The sequence below is a fragment of the Amblyomma americanum genome, chromosome 10 (genome assembly GCF_052857255.1).
Source record: "Amblyomma americanum isolate KBUSLIRL-KWMA chromosome 10, ASM5285725v1, whole genome shotgun sequence".
Classification (NCBI taxonomy): domain Eukaryota; kingdom Metazoa; phylum Arthropoda; class Arachnida; order Ixodida; family Ixodidae; genus Amblyomma; species Amblyomma americanum.
In genome coordinates this window covers 4,176,153-4,198,082 of record NC_135506.1, presented here as the reverse complement: position 1 = coordinate 4,198,082, position 21,930 = coordinate 4,176,153, and the positions used below count along the sequence as shown (strand labels likewise).

Here is a 21,930-nt window from a genome sequence, read left to right as displayed (position 1 = left end):
GCTCCGATGAGACAATGTAATCTACCGGCTATCTCGAAGAAAATCGCCAGCGACACCCCCGCCGATTGAAAGCGACCAGGCTCCGCTGCACTTGACCTTGCAGCGGAACAGGGAAAAGGAAGAAAAAAAGAAGCGCTGCTGCTGTTATAAGCCTGCGGAAAGAGAAGTGCGTCCAGAGGACGCCTGTATCCAGGGGTACTGCATGGGCGGAGGTGAAAACAGCGACGTCGCTATGCGATAGATGCCCGCGAAAGCGGCGGCGACTTGAAGCCGCCGAGTGGATTTTATGGAACAAGCTCATTCCATCCTGCAGTACCAGGCGCGAATAAATAGCGGAATAAATTGCGAAGTTTGAATAAATGCGAAAAATGGCATTAGCCTTATCAATGAAAGTATGGAAGGGGTCACCTTCGAGGATTGCCACGACAACAGGGTCTTCATTACCTCAATAGGTACGACTAACTGCAGTTGCAGCGATGAAAAAAAGAAACTCCTTGAATGGCCGTTCGCCGTGCATTCGCTGTTGGGAGTGTAATCTAAAAATGGTGTATTTAGCTATGAAGGTCAGCAGACACCTCGTTTTAGTTGCATATTCTGTTCTTTCAAATGATGCGTTAGACATTAAACTACATAGTTCACCACAATGTATTAGGCTACGGTCGCTTAATAATGTACAATTGAACTTCATCTCGATGCTGTTTCGGTGCCGGTTTCAGCAGCTGAAGGAAGCGTGCGACGCGCTTGGGAGTGCTTAGCTCACCTGAGGCGCGAAACAACCTGCAATATATTACCTACTGATACGTATACTTTCAATTCACTTAGGTCTGCGTGCCTGCGTCAATCGCTGGAATGGCAACAAACGACGTATCAGCAGTTATCTTTTTTTCGCACCTCAAGTGACTTATAATACAAACACGAACTATACAAGTGCCCAGCCATCGTTCGGTTGTTGAAACCGAAACAGCATCCAAAACAAATTCAATTATCAATTATTTAGCGGTCGTAAGTAAATACCACGTGGTGAACCTAACGCATCATTTCAAAGAAGAAACCACAGAACTGAAATTAGGTCATTTAACGTCGCAGACAGCGACTGAAAAAGAGGACTACTTCGGAGCAATTCTGGACGCCACCAGACAGTGCATGCGACGCAATGCCGCTGCATACCTTTATAGCTAATCAAAACAATCAGCAATGCACTAACACCGCCGCTGCCCTGCTTTCCACGGGTTTAGATCGAAGCAGCAGAGCAAGAAGATAAAGCAGGTGGCGCTGTGGTCGCCAGAGTAGCACATGCGAGATGCCTGCTTTGAACGAGCTGCTGCCCCCCCCCCCAGCATTATCAAAATGCTTCATCGGCGCTCCATTCTCTCCCTCTCCCTCCGTATTCCTTCCCCGTTGCTGCCCTTCATTTTTCTTCTTCCATTCTTCGTGCACTCGTCTTCTGCTCCCCCTGGCCGACATCTGATGGAAATAGACTCCCCCGCCATTGTTTCGGCAGCCGCGCGAACAACGCGTCGCCTCTCGATACGTGCTGGGCGATGCTATCGGCGATATATACGCGCGCGCGCGTGTGTCTCACAAACGACCCTTCCTTCCCGGGGCGCCACTTTATTAACGAGCGGAACGAACTCATCTGGCGCGTACAAATGTACACACAGCGGTGGCGTTTGCCAGACCGTGTATCCGTGCTTCGCAAAGTGCTCCGAAACTTGCGCAATCTCCCTCAACTGTCGCCGCGCCTCACTGCAGAGTATATTACATAGAGGCTTCACCGTACGTGGCAGATATATACATAATTACGCGGACTTCCGGAATGTACAACAAGTCTATTCATGCTCCTCTAATTACCGATATTATTGCTGTATCCGCTGGCGACACTCGTTTCACTTTATACGCCGGTCGCGTTTCCTTGCGAAGGGTAACTGAAAAAAAAAAGGGGGGGGGGGGGGACTGCAGGCGACGTGCAGGTCCAGGACTGGCAGTGTTGAAAACAAATAGGTAAATAAAAATAAATTCATTTCATATGTACTTAATCGTCCATCAGGTACGGTAAACCATAATATAAGCTCGCTGGCAAATGTCGCTCGCTGGACGACCGAAAGATGGGGATTTCGATCATCAGTACACTTTTCAAAATGCACAGGCCAGCTTCGGACAAAACTGTCTGCCCACAGATTCCGGTCACGGAAACGTCGCGTGTCGTATACTGTCTTCAGCTAATGAGGTTGCGTCCACAAACCACACGCGAAGGAGTGCACCTTTACGGTCGCGTGACGAAATAAAAGCAGACAGCGACCGCACTGTGGAACTCGATCGTTTGGGGTGTATAGCGTCGAGGCACCCTGTATACAATCGCTTCTTTACGCGCTCACGGTCCGCCCGGACCTTCTCTGCTGCGAGACCACCTGAGCGCCATCTTATTACGTCGTCACTAGCAACGCTGTCCGTGTAGCAAAGCCAGACGACGCACACACTGAATTCAATGGCCAAAAGGAGTAAAAAAAAAAAAGAAAGGCTTAACGACAACGACACGCTACCTGCACCGTCTCGCGCACGCCAAAAAAAAGAGCTTTACCAGAGACCACCGGGCGAGGTGATGCGCGCAGAAGGAAGCGACACAAACGGGGAAACCCCGCCTATCGATTTTGCCATAGAAACAACTACGGCCGTTCATATGGCGACGAGCGTGGCTTCTGTTCTTTTACGCTCTCCGATTCTTTTCGTCTGCGTCCATTGTCAGGCGCGCACCTGTTCTCTCTCCCACGAATTTGATGTCAGGTCTCTTCGTCTTTTAGGCTTACAAACTCGAGATTCCATTCCCTTTTTTTTCTTCTGCTCTCAGGCGGGAAACACTGCCAGTACGCGCGTAAGTAGTAGTAGTAGTACTAGTAGTAGTAGTAAGTGGTTTATAAAAATAAAAACAAAAAAAAGGATAAAAGATCTTTGCTAGGCCCAGCATCTGCCACCGATACTGAAGCACCTGACCTGGGGCACCGGAAATAAAGGATAGCAGACAGAATGGAGAAATGAAATGAGAGAGGTGAAAAAACAGGAAGAGAGGATAAGGGGGGAGAGGTAATATACACAAAAACTGTTTACACAATAATAGATGTGTACAGGTTGCACGCGTGATTAGTTCATGATGAAGCAATGAAAACACACGCGCACAGCACTGTGTTCACTACAGCTGGAGTGGGGCGTCCAGCTGTTAATCGTCCAAAGTAGCACTCTCGGAGCGTTCGGTCAGTGCGCGTAACTACCTGGCAAACATTATTTTCGACGTGTGAAGGACTGATGTTGGTAGAAGAAGAGTTGAGGGCGGAGGAGGGTATCGACGTCTGACCGAGGCCGTACAAAGGCGAGCACATGGGCGGCGATTCCGCCGAACATTTTCACCACCGGTTTTATACTTGAAACGCCGTATTAAACCGCGAATTCGAGACGCACCATCCCACGTCGTTACTCATTACTTGTATACATGACACCACTCGCATACAACGTCTGATGTCAACATGCTCTATTTATAGCCAGCGCTTTCCAATCAAAATGCTTGGGGTCACTGTGGGAAAGCTCAGTGAAGGAAAGGGTGGCGCGAATGTGCGAATTACATGACAGCGTCCTACAACTGCACACCTGTCGATTTCTGACAAGTGCTGCGGGAAAAATAGGAAGACGTCTGCTGAACAAAACAAAAAAAATGTCTACTGTCTCTGGTTCGAGGCCCTCGGGTCCGTCTTTCACACAGCCCGGAACAGCCGTTCAAAATGGACTAAACGCCAACTGTTGCTAACTGGCGACATACCGATTTCTCAAATTTGTCAGCGGCGCTAACAAAGTTTCGATATTGGCTTTTGCTTGTGGGTCACATTAGCTATGTAGCATAATGTGTAAGGTGACTTTCTTCTTTGATTCTTTCGTTATTTGGGCACTGAAGGGCCTGCAATGGGAGCTTCGCTGATTTCGGGGAGGCTACCACACCTCAGCGGCCGCCATGTTGGTGTAGTGCATGTAGAGCGGCGAAATACGGGGCGCAGTGTCTAACCGGCGCTTATCGCCGCCTGCTCCGGTCTGCACCGTTGAAGCTGCGAGGTGTACACGACATTGGCGCTCGTCACGTCAAGTGAGCAATTCTATCGCGATCAACTTCCGACGTGTGGCCCTCAGCAAAGATAGTACAGCATGTTGCGCCTGGGACTGTGCGCCTGCAAACAAATTTTCTAAAAAGAAAGCAATAGAGAAAAAGCGTACCAATCAAAAAGATGACATGAATATCGCTGGTCAAGATAGTTAACTGAGGAGAAAAGCTGAGTAACAACACATTGCTTTTTGCTTCCGTCTTTCGCGCCACCTTCCCCATGAATCCCAGTCAACTCGCCCAGCTTTCCACCTTATAAAGGCAAATTAATTTAAAAACCCTGCTTGCGTAATCCGATATGCTGACAGAACTCGCCTAAACGCATGACAGAGCCCATCTCTGTCACGAAGTGCAGCTACACTTCCGCAACCAATAACCGACCTCCCCTGCGCATCAAGGGCAAACTATATATGTATACGCGTGAGCGATAGCTCGTTTTTTTTTTTTCGTATAATAACGTAGCTATGCGAGTTAACGATCGCAATCTTTTCTTTCTTTCACGAAATTTTTAGACAGGCGCACAACCAGTACACGAGGTGGGACTCCTGCATGCGGCAAGTTGCGTAACAACGGCCGGCTCGGTTTCATCGGTCGATATTGTAGGAGGAAAAACGGCCATTTTCGTGGGACACGGGCGCAGCTCTGTGGCTGCACTACTCTTTTCAAGCTCGCAACTACGCCCTTGGCGGGACCATGTACGACAAAGAGGGCGCCGCGCCCCTTGGACCCGACGATGGCGTGACGACAGCTTGCGCTCCGGGAGACCAGACCTGAACCGACCACCAATGGCGAAAGTGGAAAGCTCAGTAATTGGGACATAATCTGCACGCCACTGCGAGCCAAGCAAAAATGCCGGTTCGGAAGCATCCAGAAAAGGTTAAAAAATTAGAGATCCCCGCAATGCAAGAATGCGAAAGCGTTGGCGCCTCCTCGACACTGGTCGCCTTTCAAATTTGGCGTGACGTTTGTTTTCCCGTTCACTCGATTGATTGGTTATCGATTAACTCTGATTATACCCTCGTTTCACCCCGGCAACCATTTCGAGTTGTCAAATTCTCCGCCAAGCTTCGTTCCCGCCCACTCACTATAAACCGTCCAGCCTATTTTCCCATCCATTACCTTTCGCTTCTCATTAATTACCTGATTGTTTCTAATTTATAATTCTTTTTTTTCTATCTCCTTGTTACGTATCGATAACTTATCACTGGTCACGCGATTGCACATTTCGAGTTTTCGAACTTGGCGCCACGCATTGGCTCCGTCCACACTTCCGGTTCGTTAAATTTGGCGCTATGCAGTAGCTCCGCCTACTTCCGGCGTTTTCAAATTTCGCGGCACTTTTGCTCTGGCCTCGGCCACTTTTCGGACATTTTTGGCTCTAATTAACTATTCATCCGATTTCGAAATTTCTTTTTTCGGGCAGCTTTCTCACATCATTTTCTCTCGATTACAACCACTCGTTTGACGTATACCTATAGTCTGAGTTGCCCACAACTGCTGCCGGCACATTTTGCGGACACGATCCCCGCCGACATAGCCAGCCTAGTAAAGCTTTCGCTGTAATAATAGACGAAAACGGGCGTAGAGCTATGTCCGCACCGTAATCCTGCTAATATTGTTTTACTTTTGTTTGTTTTCATCAACGGACGCGATGAATGATCTAGGAATTAAGCTCACCTTGCATCCGCGCAAATGTGGGTCGTGAACACTCGTGTCTCGCCGCCGTCGTCAAAATGTTTACTGCCAGAGGGCGGCCTAACAGAGTACAAAGACAGAACTCTCGCCGCTGCAGCACCCAGTGCGAGGTGACAAACAATCGTCGATCAGCAGACAGCAGCTGTGGCGCAGCTCAAAGACGATCTGCAGAAAATCGCCGACTTTGAGTCGGTCGGAGAACACTTGCACTACATGCAGGCCCGCAGGCTTTCAGAAAGATATCCGCGTCCTCGGTTGAGCAAAACAAAGAATTTCGACCGCCAGTCATTCACCAAAGACTAAAGCATCGTTTCGACAAAAAAATACGACATTTCCGCGCCCTCTCTCCTAGTCTCAGCTGCGGCTACGACCGCTTCTTCGGGCCTTCACGCACCGCGGACAGCTTCGCGCTCGCTCTCGATCGAAGCGTACGCCTCGGCAGCCGTGCATGCCGGAACTCGCGCAGTCACGAATCGGGATCGAACACTTTGCATTTCAACGGCACCCCGCTGCGCGTATCGATGCGAGGAAGAAAGACGGGAGGACGCAGGCCGGCTCGCGCGCGCATCGCGACGACGTCTTGCGGGCGGCGCGTGCCACCGCTTGTTCTTCCTCCTCCCCCTCTTTAGAAGAGGCGAGGCGCTGTCTGGTGCTTGCAAAGTGATGAAGACGGCGCCGAGAGCGAATGTTTATGCCAGACACCCCTCCGGGCACAGCGCAAGGCGGGGTTCGGGCGCGCGACCCACTCCCTTTCCCCCTCCTCCAACCCCGTTCTTGTGAAAGCCACGGCTTGGGCCCTCTTCATCAAGGCCGCGTTCCGGGAACTCGACGCCGTCGCAGCAGCCTCGGGGGCCAACGAACGCCCAGCAACAGCACCGAAAAGCGGGGAGGGGGGGGGGGGGGCTGTCTCGGGCGGACCTCGTGCTGCAATGCGGTCACGCCCGGTTACTGCGATCCCCGTTAATACGGAACCCTCGAATCATTAGCAATTTTTGTGGGGACTAACACTTCTGTTCAGGGTATCTGCGCCTCGGTAATACGAAAATTCGTTATCCGGGAGTGGGTGAAATAGCACAGAACCCATTGGGGTCCAAGAGGTTTTCTCGCGTTGACCCTTTAACGCCCAAATTATGAAGGAAGCAAAGAAAAAATAATTTTCGCCAGATTATGCTAGATAATGTATCTACACATATTTAAAAACTAATATCAAAATTTTACGTTACCGCAACTAATATTTGAGAAATCAGTACGCCGCAACAGCAATGGGAATTTGGTACATTTCGTGCGCCTTGCGACAGTCGCGCCTCCTTTTTCAGCACACAGCTTACTCAGAGTGATGCAATATGCTTCCAGACGAAAGCGCCGACTATATGGAGAACATGCTCAGATCCAATTTTGTAACCAAGCTCCATGTAGTAATGAATAGACAGAGCGTAAACAGTACGTCGCAAATTGGACAGCGATGAGAGCGGAACCTCGGCTGCCGTGACCGGACGTTTTGATTGTTGGAATCAAATCGAAAAATCTCATATACCCGTAGTGCATGTATATTTCATGCATGCACTATGAACAAGAAGTGATATACTTATGAAATAGAATGACACACGCTTAAAAACATAGGGGTTTACTGACGTTTCGACTGGGGACCTTTCTTCTTCAGAATGCTACATGGTTATTCTGGACGACGCTGTCAGTAATAAACCCTTGTTATGTTCTTAAGCGTGAGTCTGCAGTATATATATATATATATATATATATATATATATATATATATATATATATATATATATATATATATATATATATATATATATATATATATATATATATATATATATATATATATATATATATATATATATATATATATAGAGAGAGAGAGAGAGAGAGAGAGAGAGAGAAAAGCTGGGCGGGAAGAAAAAAATGGACACTATAATAGCTGCCATAAAATTAAGTAAATAAAAAAATAAAAGAAAAATCATGCCTCCCCATGGATTCGAACCGCCATCCTGCAGATGTTCAGCTGAACTCACTACACCATGGCTGCCACGGGAAGCTTAGCGCTATTTTTGCATGACGAGCGTAATTCTACTTCACCGCCTGTTTGGGTGCTTCCAGTGTAGAGCCGACTGTACCTGAGGTGTAGGGGATCTTTCAGACTCTCGAGACGCGCCACTGACATTGTGACTCCCTAGTGTCCACTGCGGTAAGCAAGCATGGAACACCATGGCATGTCAACGGCCGCGTTTCGATGGAGGCGAAACGGAAAAGACACCCGTGTACTTTCTGTGCGTTGTGAGCGCACGTTAAAGAATCCCAGGTGGCCTATAAATTAACCACGAACCTTTCACAACGGCGTCCCTTGTTGTCCATGTGTCGCTTAGGGACGTTAAACCCCACAATTTACAATTGTAATTTTCACAGCGCCGGCTACTTCCTTCGTCGTATCCAAGGTTGGTCAAACGGGCTAGTTGGTAGTTCATATTTGAAAAAAAAAAAAAAAACAGCGCACCTTCAAACAAGGACAGAAGAAGATATAATGACACAGCGCTGACTTCAACTAGTAATTCTTTATTGCATAGCGACACAATATGTATACAGGAAAAGTGGGCGGGAATACATGGGAAGAAGATGCTTAGTTTGCACGCGACAGAAAGATAACAGGTGAAAAGACACGAGATAACAATGATGTACCTTGGAGTGAATAAAAGGTAAGGGCTGGTAAAGGATGGCGCCCAGTAACAGAGTAACAAATGACAATGTGCGATAACAACATGAAAAAAAAAGAGTAAAAAGTCAAAATGCCGTGAAAAGCAGAGTGAAGATAAAATGCATTAAACGATCCAAAAAAAGGCCGTTAAAAGCAGAATGAGAATGAAATCCATTAAAAGGGGCGAAAAGGCCGTTAAAACAGGACGAAAAAAACCGATGCAAAAAGGGTCAACAAGAGCTAAAGGCTGAGTTCAAAACCCATCCATGAAAACATCGAAGTTAGGGTACGACTGCCCGAATACTCCAACGGAACCTGGCTCCTTCGTCGTGCTCTATTTCCGCACGCATTTTTTTTTTTTTTTGCTGCAAGCGGAGCTCATCGGCGAAAATGCCTGGCGTTAAGCGTTACGCAGCTTTACAACAGCTCAACAGAGCAGAGGAGGCCTTATTTTCCATCCAACTGGACGTGTGTCAAACCACATTGGAAACGACAGACAGCTGGGGTATTTAGAGCGAGAATGAGGGCAAGAAGAAGAAAAGAAGAAAAAAACTAAGACTGCGAAACAGGCCCCGTGTTTTCTTACGCATTGGTTCGTCTCTTATTTGTTGCTTTTTTTGCGAGTGTTTCACGATACACGCATAACTTCGTACGAGGCACTCATCAGCTGCTGTGTGTTTCATACGAGACACATCTGAGCTCTTGAATGTCTCGTGTCACTTGAAGTGCGCTACAGGTAAGTCCATAAAATACACATTTGGGACGCGTGCGTACTCGTATGCGGCACATAAGAATCCATACGGAAAAAAAAAATTGGTGAGAAGTAAGAGAGAGAAACCATTTAATGAAAAACCGGAGAATTTAGCGGCTGTTCTGACAAGTAAGAACTCGTATGGAGCCCATACGAGTTCGTACGAGACAGTTTTGTGACAAATATGAACTCGAATAAAACAGAGATGTGTTCATACGAGGCGCGTTTTTTCACTATTTAACTTGTACGCCGCCCATATGAGTTCATACGAGACACATATCTGACAAATAGGTGACACGTACGCAACACATGTGCATTCTTACGAGACACGCATTTGAAACGAAATTTGCGATAAGGTAGGCAGCGAAAGGTAGTGCGAAACAGTATATGGCTCGCTGATGACTCTTTTTTTTTGTTCATTTAATGGTTTAGTAGTGCGAACGTGGCCCGTCGATGAGCCTTTTAATTTTCCGTACTGCATGAAACCTACGTTGAAACTTGAGAGCATCCGCCACCAGGATGGGTACAGATGTGTGCTACAGCGGCTCGTGAAAGGCGAACATTAGCGTTAGGAAAGACGTCATCACGCCATGAGACGCTATAAGATACAGGGGCCAAATATGTGCAACATGGGTCAAAGACCTCACGCTATGCGGACCAAACACACTGCCCATGGCGCTCGATGAGCAAGCTATCCTCGCGCCATTATGAATCATATCCCTGCTGAGAATTTTCACATCAGCCACTTATAGGGGTTATGGGGGGAATATGGAGTGCGGATGATATGGAAAAATATATGAACATGCATATGTGCCCTATCTCTTCTCAATATGGGTTCCATATTATTCCCGTATAATTGCGATATCAATTCCGTACGTTCTGCATGACGTCATGCCGAGTATATATGATTCTATGCGTGTCGTCCATATAAGTCCATATTCACTCCGTCCCCGCGTGGAAAACAGTGGAATTATGGGACTCGTCATATGGAACGTTTCACGAGGATCAACACCTTGTTTAGTAGAATGGAGACCAGGATAATCGACCAGAACTGCAGAAATGTTGCCTCCTTTCCATTTCCCAGCACACCACTGTGCACAGAAGTCGACCTTCATCGCGAGGTGTGTGTGTGTGTTTTAAGAGTCCTGGAGTTCAACGAAACATGGAGTCGTTTAGTGGAACGATTCCTTCCACGATTTATCCTATTACCTCTCCTCTGCCATTAGTCTGCTTCGCCTTTCATGTGGCACCGGAGACTGCGAACACCCTGGCTGACGTCACAGGCAGCAGAGCTATGCCAATGGCACAGGAGGTCTTATCAGGTTCCACGTGAATAATAATAATTGTTTTTTTGAGGGAAAGGAAATGGCGCAGTATCTGTCTCATATATCGTTGGACACCTGAACCGTGCCGTAAGGGAAGGGATAAAGGAGGGAGTGAAAGAAGAAAGAGAGAAATAGGTGCCGTAGTGGAGGGCTCCGGAATAATTTCGACCACCTGGGGATCTTTAACGTGCACTGACATCGCACAGCACACGGGCCGCGGTCGGGTTCGAACCCGGGAACTCCGGATCAGTAGTCGAGCGCCCTAACCACTGAGCCACCGCGGCGGGACGTTCCACGTGGCACTCGCGGTAATAGAGCTGGACTCACCACGTCCGCCGCTATGGAGGAAGGTGGCGCTGGTGAACACTCTCAAGGCTAGCTTAAACGCAACATAAATACACCCGAAAGCACAAGACTGGACAGCCGTCACCGTTTTCTAGAGCACCGCGCGAAATTCGGAGGCACTGGGTTCCGATTCCGCCTGCGACATGTGCTTTTTTTTTTCATTCTGCTATCTAATTATATATCTTTCAGCGATAAAATATTTACGCTATTAATTTCCCATTGATCGACACCACAAATAACTAATACAACAAAAAAGATAGAAACATCCCCCTGTGCTCCTTGATTTCTGCGACTGTTGGCTTCCTTCGTATATAGGGAGGTATTCTTATGGGCCAAGGAGGTAATACATGTTCGCAGCCAAGCAATCCGAGAAATCCAGACGTTGGTGTTGTATCAAAAATCCCCCGCTGCCTAATTTTCGACGGAGCTGATGACCGATAAAAAAAACTAACGCGAGAAATTCGTCCTGTCTGTTTCTTTTCATTTGCACCAGTCTAACGCGCTATAGTCTTTTTAATCAATCATGAACCACCAGTAGCCCAGCTTTCTGCCTTGACAGCAATGATTTCGACAGAGAGACGTTACCTTGAGGAGTACGCGATTGTGTTACAATACTCAACTGTTCTTTCGCTGCCTCTTCGACGTCTCCGTATTACGCGTTCGTTTCTTTCATTTTGCCCCACTCTCTAGAGTGGCGTGTCTGCGCACGCGCTGTACACGTTCATCGCCCTATGATCTTCGAATAAATCTGTTGTCAGCAGCGCTTGCCTCAGTATAAAGTTTCTTCTCAACCTTCTTGCCAACAAAACCTCGAACTGCGTCTGCACTGGTAGAGGGGAAAAAATTGAACGGGATGAACCCGCCGCGGTGGCTCAGTGGTTAGGGCGCTCGACTACTGATCCGGAGTTCCCGGTTTCGAACCCGACCGCGGCGGCTGCGTTTTTATGGAGGAAAAACGCTAAGGCGCCCGTGTGCTGTGCGATGTCAGTGCACGTTAAAGATCCCCAGGTGGTCGAAATTATTCCGGAGCCCTCCACTACGGCACCTCTCTCTTCCTTTCTTCTTTCACTCCCTCCTTTACCCTTCCCTTACGGCGCGGTTCAGGTGTCCAACGATATATGAGACAGATACTGCGCCATTTCCTTTCCCCCAAAACCAATTAATAATTAATAATAATAATCACGAAGGAATGTGAAATGTAAACTACATCCGCATATGTATCCACTCGCACAGGTGAGGCCCGTGGTAGGACAAAGAAGCCGCCTACCTTTCCCCTCAGAGCTGCTAATCAATGACAGAGGAACGAAGCCACACATCCAGGGCGCCAACCAATCAGGAACCGATCTCGCGTTCGACCATATCCCGGCCTCTGAACTCTGCAGCTGTACAGACGATATATTGTTATATCCTACTTACATACACACATATGAGCCTCATATACGATATATACATATACATTTCATTAGGATTGCAACGACAAATCTGAAGAGGTTACGAGATATCGGAGTACATGATTAAAAAAATAATTCGGTCAAGACCCGAAACTTTTTTTTTTCGTCCTCCAGTTTCATTTAGTTCAGTTTGCCACCCACGCGCAAGGATATCTGCATTCACAAGATAGCGATATCACTTCGATATTGCCACTAGCGGTAATTACAAAATACGAGCAACGTTTGCGAAACGATAACGACAGATAAGGACAAAAGGCATTGCAATGTAGTACGTCGCTCTCCCCATGATGGTCAACTGCTTTTTTTTTATTTCTTCCCATGCCACGAAGTGCACTGGCAACAGCCGCTGTCCAAACAAGAGGCCAGCGCCGCCGTTAACAACAGGGCAGACTAATATCATGCATGCCATTTCTGCACTCGTGTGCATGCGTCTGTTTCATTCATTTTCGTGGGCGACGCGGCGCAGCAGCTTCTAGCGGCCAGACGTTTCTCTCGAGGAAAAGGCGAACGCAGAAGTGTGGGGCAGCACGAAGGAAAAGTGCAGCAGGCGTCGGGTGCCTAACGGTATAAACACCCGCCTCACAGATTCTCCCTTAACTTCTTTACTTTTACAGAGCACAAGAAACCGCAGACTTCGGAGCAAAGCACCGTGTGCGCGTCGCAAAATACGTAAGCTGGCCACGGTTGGACAGGCAGGAATGGAATTTATTCGTGCACATTTCGACAACCAGCGGATTCTGAGGAACGATCACCTCGGTATGCAGACGTTAAACAGAACAATGTGCACAGGCACCACCCTACTAACTACGGCACAATTAGGGGCACTACGGCCCCTTTTTTCACTCTAATTCTATGTCCGCACTTTTCAGCACACTTTTTTTTTTCTTTTAACCACTTTCCCTAGTCTTCTGCTACCGCCTCTCTAAAATCTCTCCCTTACGCAGAGTAGCATGTAGACGGCTTTTTATAGAATGGCAAAAATTTTAAAGCACATCTGCGTAGCAAAACGCAATTAATTTATTTGGGGTCAGAAAAAAAATCAGTTAATTTAGACACAATTAAGTTACGCACTCTCGTTGAGGGTTTGTGTTTTTCTACAGGAGAACGAGGAGTCCATAATAGCTATACTTGTCCCGGTTATCAATGTCACCCTTTCTCGCTAAGCTCTTCAAGCTAAAATAAAGATTGATTGATTTCAGTGAGTGAGTGAGTGAGAGTGGAGGCTATGTCCATCATTCGAGTGGCCGCACAAAGTTTTTGTTTCGTGGCCAGTAGAGAAATAACACGGAGGCATGCACGCGGGGTGTTCGGCTGCGGCGATGGCGTACTGTTGCTGATCTGTTGGCGTCGCTGAGGAAGTGGCGATCGCACTAGCCTGCGTCGGCACGAAGGCAAATATAATAATTAGTGACAGCAAAACGGCTATATGGAACCTAGCGAAAGGAAGAGTCTCTGTCGAGGCGAAGAAAATCCTCGAATAAAGAGAAATCACACGTAAGATCACAATCAAATGGACCCCAGCTAGCCACGAATCAGTGTCTGGAAACGAAGCCGCTCACGGGCTCGCCCGAGATATCTACTACCGGACGAGCGCAGAAAGGCTCGACAACCGAGAACACGAGGAGACGCTAAACACATACAACTACATCTGCGAACATTACAAGCTCAGCGGGGAAGGTATTCCCAACACCACACAAACAACGGAGAGGCCAAAAGCCTTCGAAGGCTGCAGGCTGGAAACTACCCCAACCCGGTATGGCTACACCACCTCAAGATCGATGACAGAGACCACGATAAATGTAAACATTGTGGACAGAGAGGCACAGTACCAGACATCATACGGCAATGCCCCTTTTAACCTCGGGCTATGGCCAACATCCTAGGCGTAGAAGCTTGGGAGTCCCTCCTTCAAAGCGCAAACCCTGCAGACCAAAAAGAAGCCATCCGCCTGGCGGCTGAGGCCGCGAAGAATCAATGTATTCTCGCGCGCTTTTAGTTGCGGAGTCCCGGCCCCCTGCTCGGGCCTGCGTACCTGATTAGGGGAGCCTCCTATATTGGTGGAAAGAAAGTTTTCAACCAATCTGTTGGCGTCGTCCCAATGGAAGTGGATGAAGGCGACGATTCCCAAACCCAGCGCGAGATACTGGCAGTTTAGCGCTCGGTGTTCTGTGCTGCGGTTATGGCGCAGTGCGAGACATTGTCCGCTAAAACATGGTTAGCGAATAAAGGAATTTTTGTTCCTATACGGTAAACTGCCGCCTTTATGATGCGCCAGAAACGAATGAGAACTGTTTCATCAATTGCAAAGATGCAATGCTCTTCTGGGATATCTTGCAACGGATATTGAGAGAAAAAAAAAAAGACTTAATTTGACACCGATTTCTCACTGCACGGCTGTCTGTTGAGGAACCCTTGGACGCGTTCTTTCTAAATGTACTACATTGCCTCTGGAAAGCACGCATGATGAACCGACACCGTGAATCTGCTGTTGCTGCAAAGGACCACTTCAGTAGAATGATTGTTCATCTAAAGAAGTGTATGCCCTGACTGCGAGCTCGAACCGGAGTGGAACTCACCGTTACTGCTGTGCTCTCCATTGACTTTTTCTAAAGGCGTCTCGTAATATGCATCGTGCTGATTTGCCAACGTTTTCCTCGTGGTCTGCACAAAGTTCATGTACACCTCCCCAATTCTTTAACAGTATCGCCCGAGTGTCAAACAAATGGCACTCTAATGAAGTGGCCAGCGAAACTTATCATGCTCGCGTCGGCCTGGGCTCGAAAGCCACTTCGGGAGAAACTTTATTTTCTCTTTGTCCTGATGATACAGGCATTGCCAATGACGTCCTGAGGTCACGTGAGTTTTCGGACCGTCTGGCGCGAACAATTACGACAACGCCGGATTTTCCGCCTCACGAGCCTTATAATGCTTTTGCATTAATAAAAAGACATCACTGCGGCGGAGCTTTCCGCACACGTACGATACCGGGGACAACGCGACCGCTCGCCGGCATCGATGACGTCATGCGGAAGCTCCGCCGCTGTGGCGTCGAGAACGAAACGCGAAACTGAATACTGAATCGCGCACGCGCCCAATGGCCCCGCCGGAATGGGCGAGTGCGCGCGATTGTTTGTAAACACACTGACTCATTTATAGCGTGGCCCCCCGCAGACAGGAACAACGCCGATTTTTCTTCTGGCGCCCGACCAGCCCCGCGCTCTTCCGCGAGCCAAATTTCGGCCGTTCAAAACGTGTACGGGAGGAGTCGCTTATATAGCTCGCCCCATATACCTGCGGCACCCATATCTCCGCGGCGCCGACAGCCAATTCGGTCTCCCCGACGACACCGTCTCAAAAAACTTCTCGGCCTCCCGCCCATTCTCTTTATCTTACTTCCGTTTGTCGGCGCTATCGCAGAACAGGTTCAAGGAAGACCGCGCATTCCTTATACACATGCATCAATACGCTCATATTAAATGTGCACGCAAAAGTAGATAAAACGCCTGGCCGCTTCCTCCGGCCGCACTCAGCACGTGCCGTGTCCTTTGCGCCTTCTAATCTCTTCTTCTGCGCTTGCCACTCTCATCGCAACACGTTCTGATGAATCTCCGGAGGAGTGCATACGGAAGCACCCCCTCCACAAACGGAAGGGCGAGACCGGCAGGCGAGCATCCCGGCCTGGAAGAGGGGGCCCCGTCTCGCCCACGCTTCTTCGCCCAAAACCACGCGCCGCTGGAAGATCCACTACTGCGGACACAACAGCTGCGACAGACCCGGCCGCTCTCCTGCCCCCGGAAGGGAACCTCTAAACTGAACGTGCTTCTTTCGAGCAGCCGGCAAATAATAATAGCTCTGCCTCTGTCAGGTCGCTGCTGAGCGCCGGAGTTGTAAGGGAACAAGAACCAGAAAAAAAGAAAAAGAAAGTAAGCCCCCTCAACAGGCCGCCCTCGTGCGTGCAACCCGACTTGTGCGGCGGCGTGATGCGCTCAAACTTTCAGTTTCCAACGCCGCCGCGTGGTGTGGGCTTGACGCGACGCTTTCCCGGGAGGACAGCCGAGTCGTGCACGGAAGAAGAAACGCGTCCGTCAGCCGGCACGCACAAAGCGATCGCCGCCTAGGCGTCGACGGCGGCGGCGGCGGGGGAAAGAGGGGGGCAGCCCCCCGAAAATAGCGGATCGATGGTGGGGCTCACCGGCGATGCGGAGTACGGCCCGATCGGCCGGGTCCAGCTGCAGGATGCTGAGCGGCTGCTCGCGCGTCCACTCTGCCAGGCTGGGCCCTAGGTCCATGGATGGAGCGGCGTGCGAGCCGAACGAGCCGTACCAGGCAGCGGTGGCGAGGCCTCGTCCTCCGCCCGCCGAGAACACCGACGACGCCGAGCGCTGCGGAGGCGGCGGTGGCGCCGGCCACGGGCCGGACACCAGGCAGTCCGTCCAGCTGCGCGACCGGGGCTTGGCCAGCTTTGCGCGCTCACATCGCGCACGCACGGGCCTCGATGGCGCACTGCCCACACTGCCGCACTGCTACACTCTCCGGCCGGACGGGCCGCCGCATCCGACGCTTCACTGGTTTTCCAGGCTGCTGCTGGCCGCTGATCCCACGGCCATACACGGCGAGAGGACGACGCTTTCGCAATACGACGGGGGGAAGCGGCGTAGGCCTAACCGGAAGAGGGAGAGTCCGCGCCGGCTCCGCGTCGCTCGCTGTTCTCGCCGGTCTCGCGGCGACGAGCTCCGTTGGCCGCTTGGCAGTTCCTTCTGAGGCCACGGAGGGCGCCACGAGTTACGGCGCGCGCTAGTGCGGAACTTCGTCGAAACCTCCCACCAAAAAACCGTCCTTTCTTGAGGACATTTTATACGTTTTACAGATGCGAGCGTCACCTGTGGTGACTTATTTAACAAAAATTCGTTCGATTTCACCAATGCAAACGCTTTTTGTTAAGTTTTCGTTCACAGATAACGCTTTTAATTGTGAAAAAAATTACTGTTAGAATTTTGAGAACTGAGTGGTTTTCAACATATCTAGTTAAATGGCTCTAGCTAAAAGAGTAGTCGAATGAATAATAATAATAATAATTGGTTTTTAGGGAAAGGAAATGGCGCATTATCTGTCTCACATCTCGGCGGACACCCGAACTGCGCCGTAATGGAAGGTATAAAGGAGGGAGTGAAAGAAGAAAGGAAGAAAGAGGTGCCGTAGTGGAGGGCTCCGGAATAATTTCGACCACCAGGGGATCTTTAACGATGTCAGTGCGCGGAATAACGAAGGGAACGCTGCAAATGAGTGCAACTAAACTATGTCTTTCAACGTAGAAAACTTGGGACCTTATTGATTAGTCACGGCATAACTTACAAACGAATAAGAACATTGACCGCAGGGCTGTGCAAGAATGGTAGTCAAAAAGTTTTGACCATGGTGTCGCTCTACCCGCTGCCGTTGCAGTGTGTCAAAATTCTGAGTAAAAACATTCGGCAGGAGGACCGGATGGGGCATTATATCTGCTGGGAATATTTCCACTCTGTGAACGGTGCAGCGCCGAAGAAGAAAAGCTAGCTGTGCATTTTTTTATATATATAAGAATTTGCACTTCAGAGCCGTCGGCAAGCAATCACACTAGGACCCCTGTATTATGATAATCCGTCTGATTCCCCCAAACGCCATTCCAAAAGCGTATGTAACGATGAGTTCGTGTATGAGTTGGTGCTGCACACGCCCTCAAGAGCGAAGCGCAAGCTGTATCTGTGCTGCCATCTATTAAATATTTTGCTTAGCAATCTACTTTGCAGGTTTTGAATCCTGCTATAAGAAGGCGCTGCCAACAATGTATCAACATCATCAAAAAATTTAATTAAATCATTACTTTCTGGTTGTAAATGAACGTTTTTATTAAAAACAATGTGACATAAAAGAATTGATGCACTATTTTGGTAACATATTATTTTAAGTAGAACGTTGTGAAGTCGAGGCAAAAATAAACGTAGTAGTAGCTATCATCATCGTCCTTCACCTTGTACCTTCTGGTTCTTCTGCTACTGCAGTGTGTAGCAAGGCGGATTCTACCTTGTGTGTAGTGCGAGCTTTTATGTTGAAATGGCTGGTTTGTTGAAGAAGGTAACTATCTTTGTTATACTCTGCTTCATAGCACGTCAGCGTTGGAGTCACATCGGCTCTCGGACTGTTCACGAGCCGCACCGTAATGCCGCTATCTTTTTTCCAGACCACTGGATTGACGGGGCTCGCAGTGTCCAAGAACCCGCACCATGTTTGTATCCGCGGTCTTTCGACCTCCAGGCGGTCAGGCAAAAGCGGTCTCTGTTACGTTTTCAGGAACTGTCGGTACTGTACAAGAAGCTGCAGCGGGCGCTGCAGAAGCTGCCGGAGAGCGCGGCCTACCGACGCTACACGGAACAGATCGTGAATGAACGCCTGGCTCTGGTGGAAAGCGTGAGTGCGGCTGTGACTAGCTCGTGCGTTGTGGGTGCTGAGTTTTTTGGTGCGGCTTCCTAACCAACGTCGTTCTTGTCTGCCCGCAGGAGAAAGATGTTGCACAACTTGAGCACCGCATCGGTGCTGGACAGATCGAGCAAGTGATCAAGCAGGTCGGTACTACATATTTCGGGCTTGTCCCTTGTACTGAATTTTCCTTCGTCTGGAAAAAGAACGGCAGTGCTGACCTAAATTGTTCAGTCGGTTTGATTGTGGCCACCACCAGCCGAGGTTGCTGCCCAGTTATACCTCTGGACAAAGTACTGAGCTTATCAAGCTGCTCACACTAGCGGCATGTGCCAAGACCAACTTGCCACAGCTGCATATATACTTTTCAAGGGATTGTGTCCGAATATAGATTTGTTACTAACGATACATTGTTAGTGCTCTGTGAATGACATTATTTGGATGAAAAGGAGTGAAGGTGATCCACTATCATCTCTTAGCTTTCGGGCATCCAGGAGTGAGGTAAACTGCTCGATAATGACCAAAGTAAACACATTTGCTTGGAGGAGACGTCAGCGTAGGCTCGCGCCTCAGCCAGTTGATTATAGCTATTTATCCAGCTAGATTAATTGGCCCCCGCAATTGTGAAAATTTGGATGTTGTGCACATGTAACAAGGCCGTTCAAAGTGCAAATTCTTTCGTGGTTGATTTAGGAAACACAAGAATAGGGCAAGTTGTTGGAAACACTTACAGGGTGTCCTGACGGCACCATGAAGGTAATGTTACTTTCGTGTTCGTCGTGTTTGACCATGATGCCCTATACCTCTGCACAGGACGTCTGTGGTTTAGTTTATAGAGTTTATTACAGCATAAGGTACAGCATAAATACATGTAAGAGCATTATACCCCTGTCACACGGGACTTCTTCTCGGCCTTTGCCGTAAAGTTGTCTTATTGCACTAAAGGAGGAAAACCGAAAAGGAGCAGCGACGCTGCTACACGGAAAATCCAAAGGAGCTAGAACGCGGCCTCCGTGAATGCCAAAAGTCACCGCTGTGTGTGAAGCGGCGCTAGTAACAGTATGAAATTAATGCAGACGGTAGCACTTCAGCTAAGAGTGCTTTAGTTTATGTTGGAAAAAGTAGCTATCACGATAATAAACGAACGTTCTGACGGTGAGAAACGGATATTTTGAAACAAAGTTTCTTTTTTTTTTATCGTTCTCGATCCGACCACTGTAGGCGCACTTTTCCGTTCGGCTCCTCGTCGTGTTCGAGAAGCGTGCTTTGTTGCTTGTGTCTTTGTGCACACAAGCAAACTCAAAACACGCACACAACAAAGAGCAAACGAAGAAAAACAGCAAAGCGAGATGCGCAAGCACGTGTGTGTCGATGCGGCTGCTGAAAAGCGTTCAAGTCCTTTTTTAGCAGTGTGGATGTCTTTAGTCATAGCCTCCTCTACGGTTGAGTGCACTGTAACACAAAATTAACCATTAAATAAGATAAATTAGATATTTTTTACGGTTTCAAAACTAAAATTGCGTCAATTTTTTATTCTTTGAGCTCACTAGCTGGCGCTGCCGTCTGGGTTGCTCCTTTAAGCAACTTTAAGGCCGCTGACGGCCGCCTTTATTGCTACAGACCTTTATCGCAAAGGTCTCGACGCTTTGCCGTGTAGGTGCGCGTCACGCGCCTTTGGGGCAAAGGACCTTATTTTCTAAGGCCTTACAAGTGCCCGTGTGACAGGGGTATTAGCTCCCATTTTTCTTAGCCTAAGAGCAGCGCAATTGTTGTTGGCAGTACGACGAGGTTGTGCTTGTTCTTTACGACTAGCCTTGAATGCTGGTTTCAGAGCGGTTTCTGATACCACTACGCTGCTGATTAGCTAATTGAATTATGGTATGGGTGTCTAGAAGTTTACATCTATATCTATGAATGTCTGGAAATTCCTCAGTAGTCCTGCTTTTATGCCCCAAAAGAGCTACTCCTGTGTAATTTACACCACCACTCGTGTGTTAGACTTGTGAATACATGCGCATCCTTTGCAGGCGGAGAGTGAGTTGATCCTGGCAAGGCGCATGCTCAACTGGAAGCCGTGGGAGCCCCTGGTTGCAAAGCCCCCCACTGGCCAGTGGAGCTGGCCGCCCCAGTAGCTGAAGCAAGCTAGACATGGGAATTTACAAATTCTGTTTTGCATGACAGCCTCACATACAGTCTCATCTGTCCCACACTGGTGGCTGTCTTTGCAGTTTTCATTTAGGTTTGTTACTTTATAGTCTTCACTGTTGAGTTGAATAAACCAACAGCCTTTACAGACTTACTATTACTTTCACTACAACTTCCCATTTGCATGCACGTGGTCAGCAAAAAACAGCGGCTGAGGACAGAGTACATGGTGCCTGGTTAGTGGGTGGATGAGATCAAGAAGTTTGCGGGCATACGGTGGTCACAGCTGGCAAAGGGCAGGGTTAATTGGAGAGACATGGAAAAGGCCTTTGCCCTACAGTGGGCATGGTCAGGCTGATGATGATGATGTACTCATGTAATATACTACACTCTAATTACAATTAAGGAACTTACTTTCACGGAAAACTTGACTTTTATAAACTAGAAAAGACCAAAAAATTTAGGTGTAGGTCTCATTGTTACCGGCTGTTTACAAGCGCCGTCAAGACAGTTTCTCGCGGATCCCCGAGACTAAGCTATACTGCCGTTTACTTTTACGGTGATCACAGAGTCATTCTCGGTCTTGACGTCGTGAATTTGAATTGAGTGACAGAAAAATGTTTCATTCTTTAAAGTAATTTTGTCATCAATAAATATGTCTCTTTCTGGCGGACGGACTTTAACATAGCTGTAAAGAAGCAAACGGTCGGTTTTTTCCGGTAAAAATTCAGCAGGTGTTTGCTCCTCTGATGAAGTATGGAGGTATCTTGCATAGGATTGTCGAAATATGACCCCCCCCCCCCCCCCCCCTCCAAAAAAAAAATTGATTGCGCTTACGCTATACTGCGTAAATAGCGAAACTCGGTGAGAGCCAACGTAAACGTTTTTTCACAGTATACCAGGTGTTTCCGGAAAGC

General features: G+C 48.4%; 2 protein-coding genes across 8 annotated transcripts in view; one reads left to right on the top strand and one right to left on the bottom strand.

Moving 5' to 3' along the window:
- shot (dystonin-like protein short stop) overlaps positions 1–17,126 on the bottom strand; it is a 209,469-nt gene extending 192,343 nt beyond the window's left edge. For all 7 annotated transcript variants that reach the window (XR_013308990.1, XR_013308991.1, XM_077639200.1 and 4 more), the window contains exon 1: positions 16,608–17,126. Coding sequence is in view for 5 of the 7 variants with exons in the window: in XM_077639200.1 (XP_077495326.1) it covers positions 16,608–16,704 (97 nt within the window). In the remaining 2 variants the exon portion in view is untranslated. The remainder of the gene's footprint in view (positions 1–16,607) is intronic.
- A 1,360-nt stretch (positions 17,127–18,486) lies between these two features.
- Positions 18,487–21,167, top strand: ND-13B (NADH dehydrogenase (ubiquinone) subunit ND-13B). Its single transcript, XM_077639198.1, has 5 exons — positions 18,487–18,526; positions 18,633–18,677; positions 18,743–18,859; positions 18,949–19,014; positions 20,896–21,167. The coding sequence occupies exons 1-5, from the start codon at positions 18,506–18,508 to the stop codon at positions 20,998–21,000; spliced, it is 354 nt and encodes a 117-aa protein (XP_077495324.1). The 5' UTR covers positions 18,487–18,505; the 3' UTR covers positions 21,001–21,167.
- The last annotated feature ends 763 nt before the right edge of the window (positions 21,168–21,930 follow it).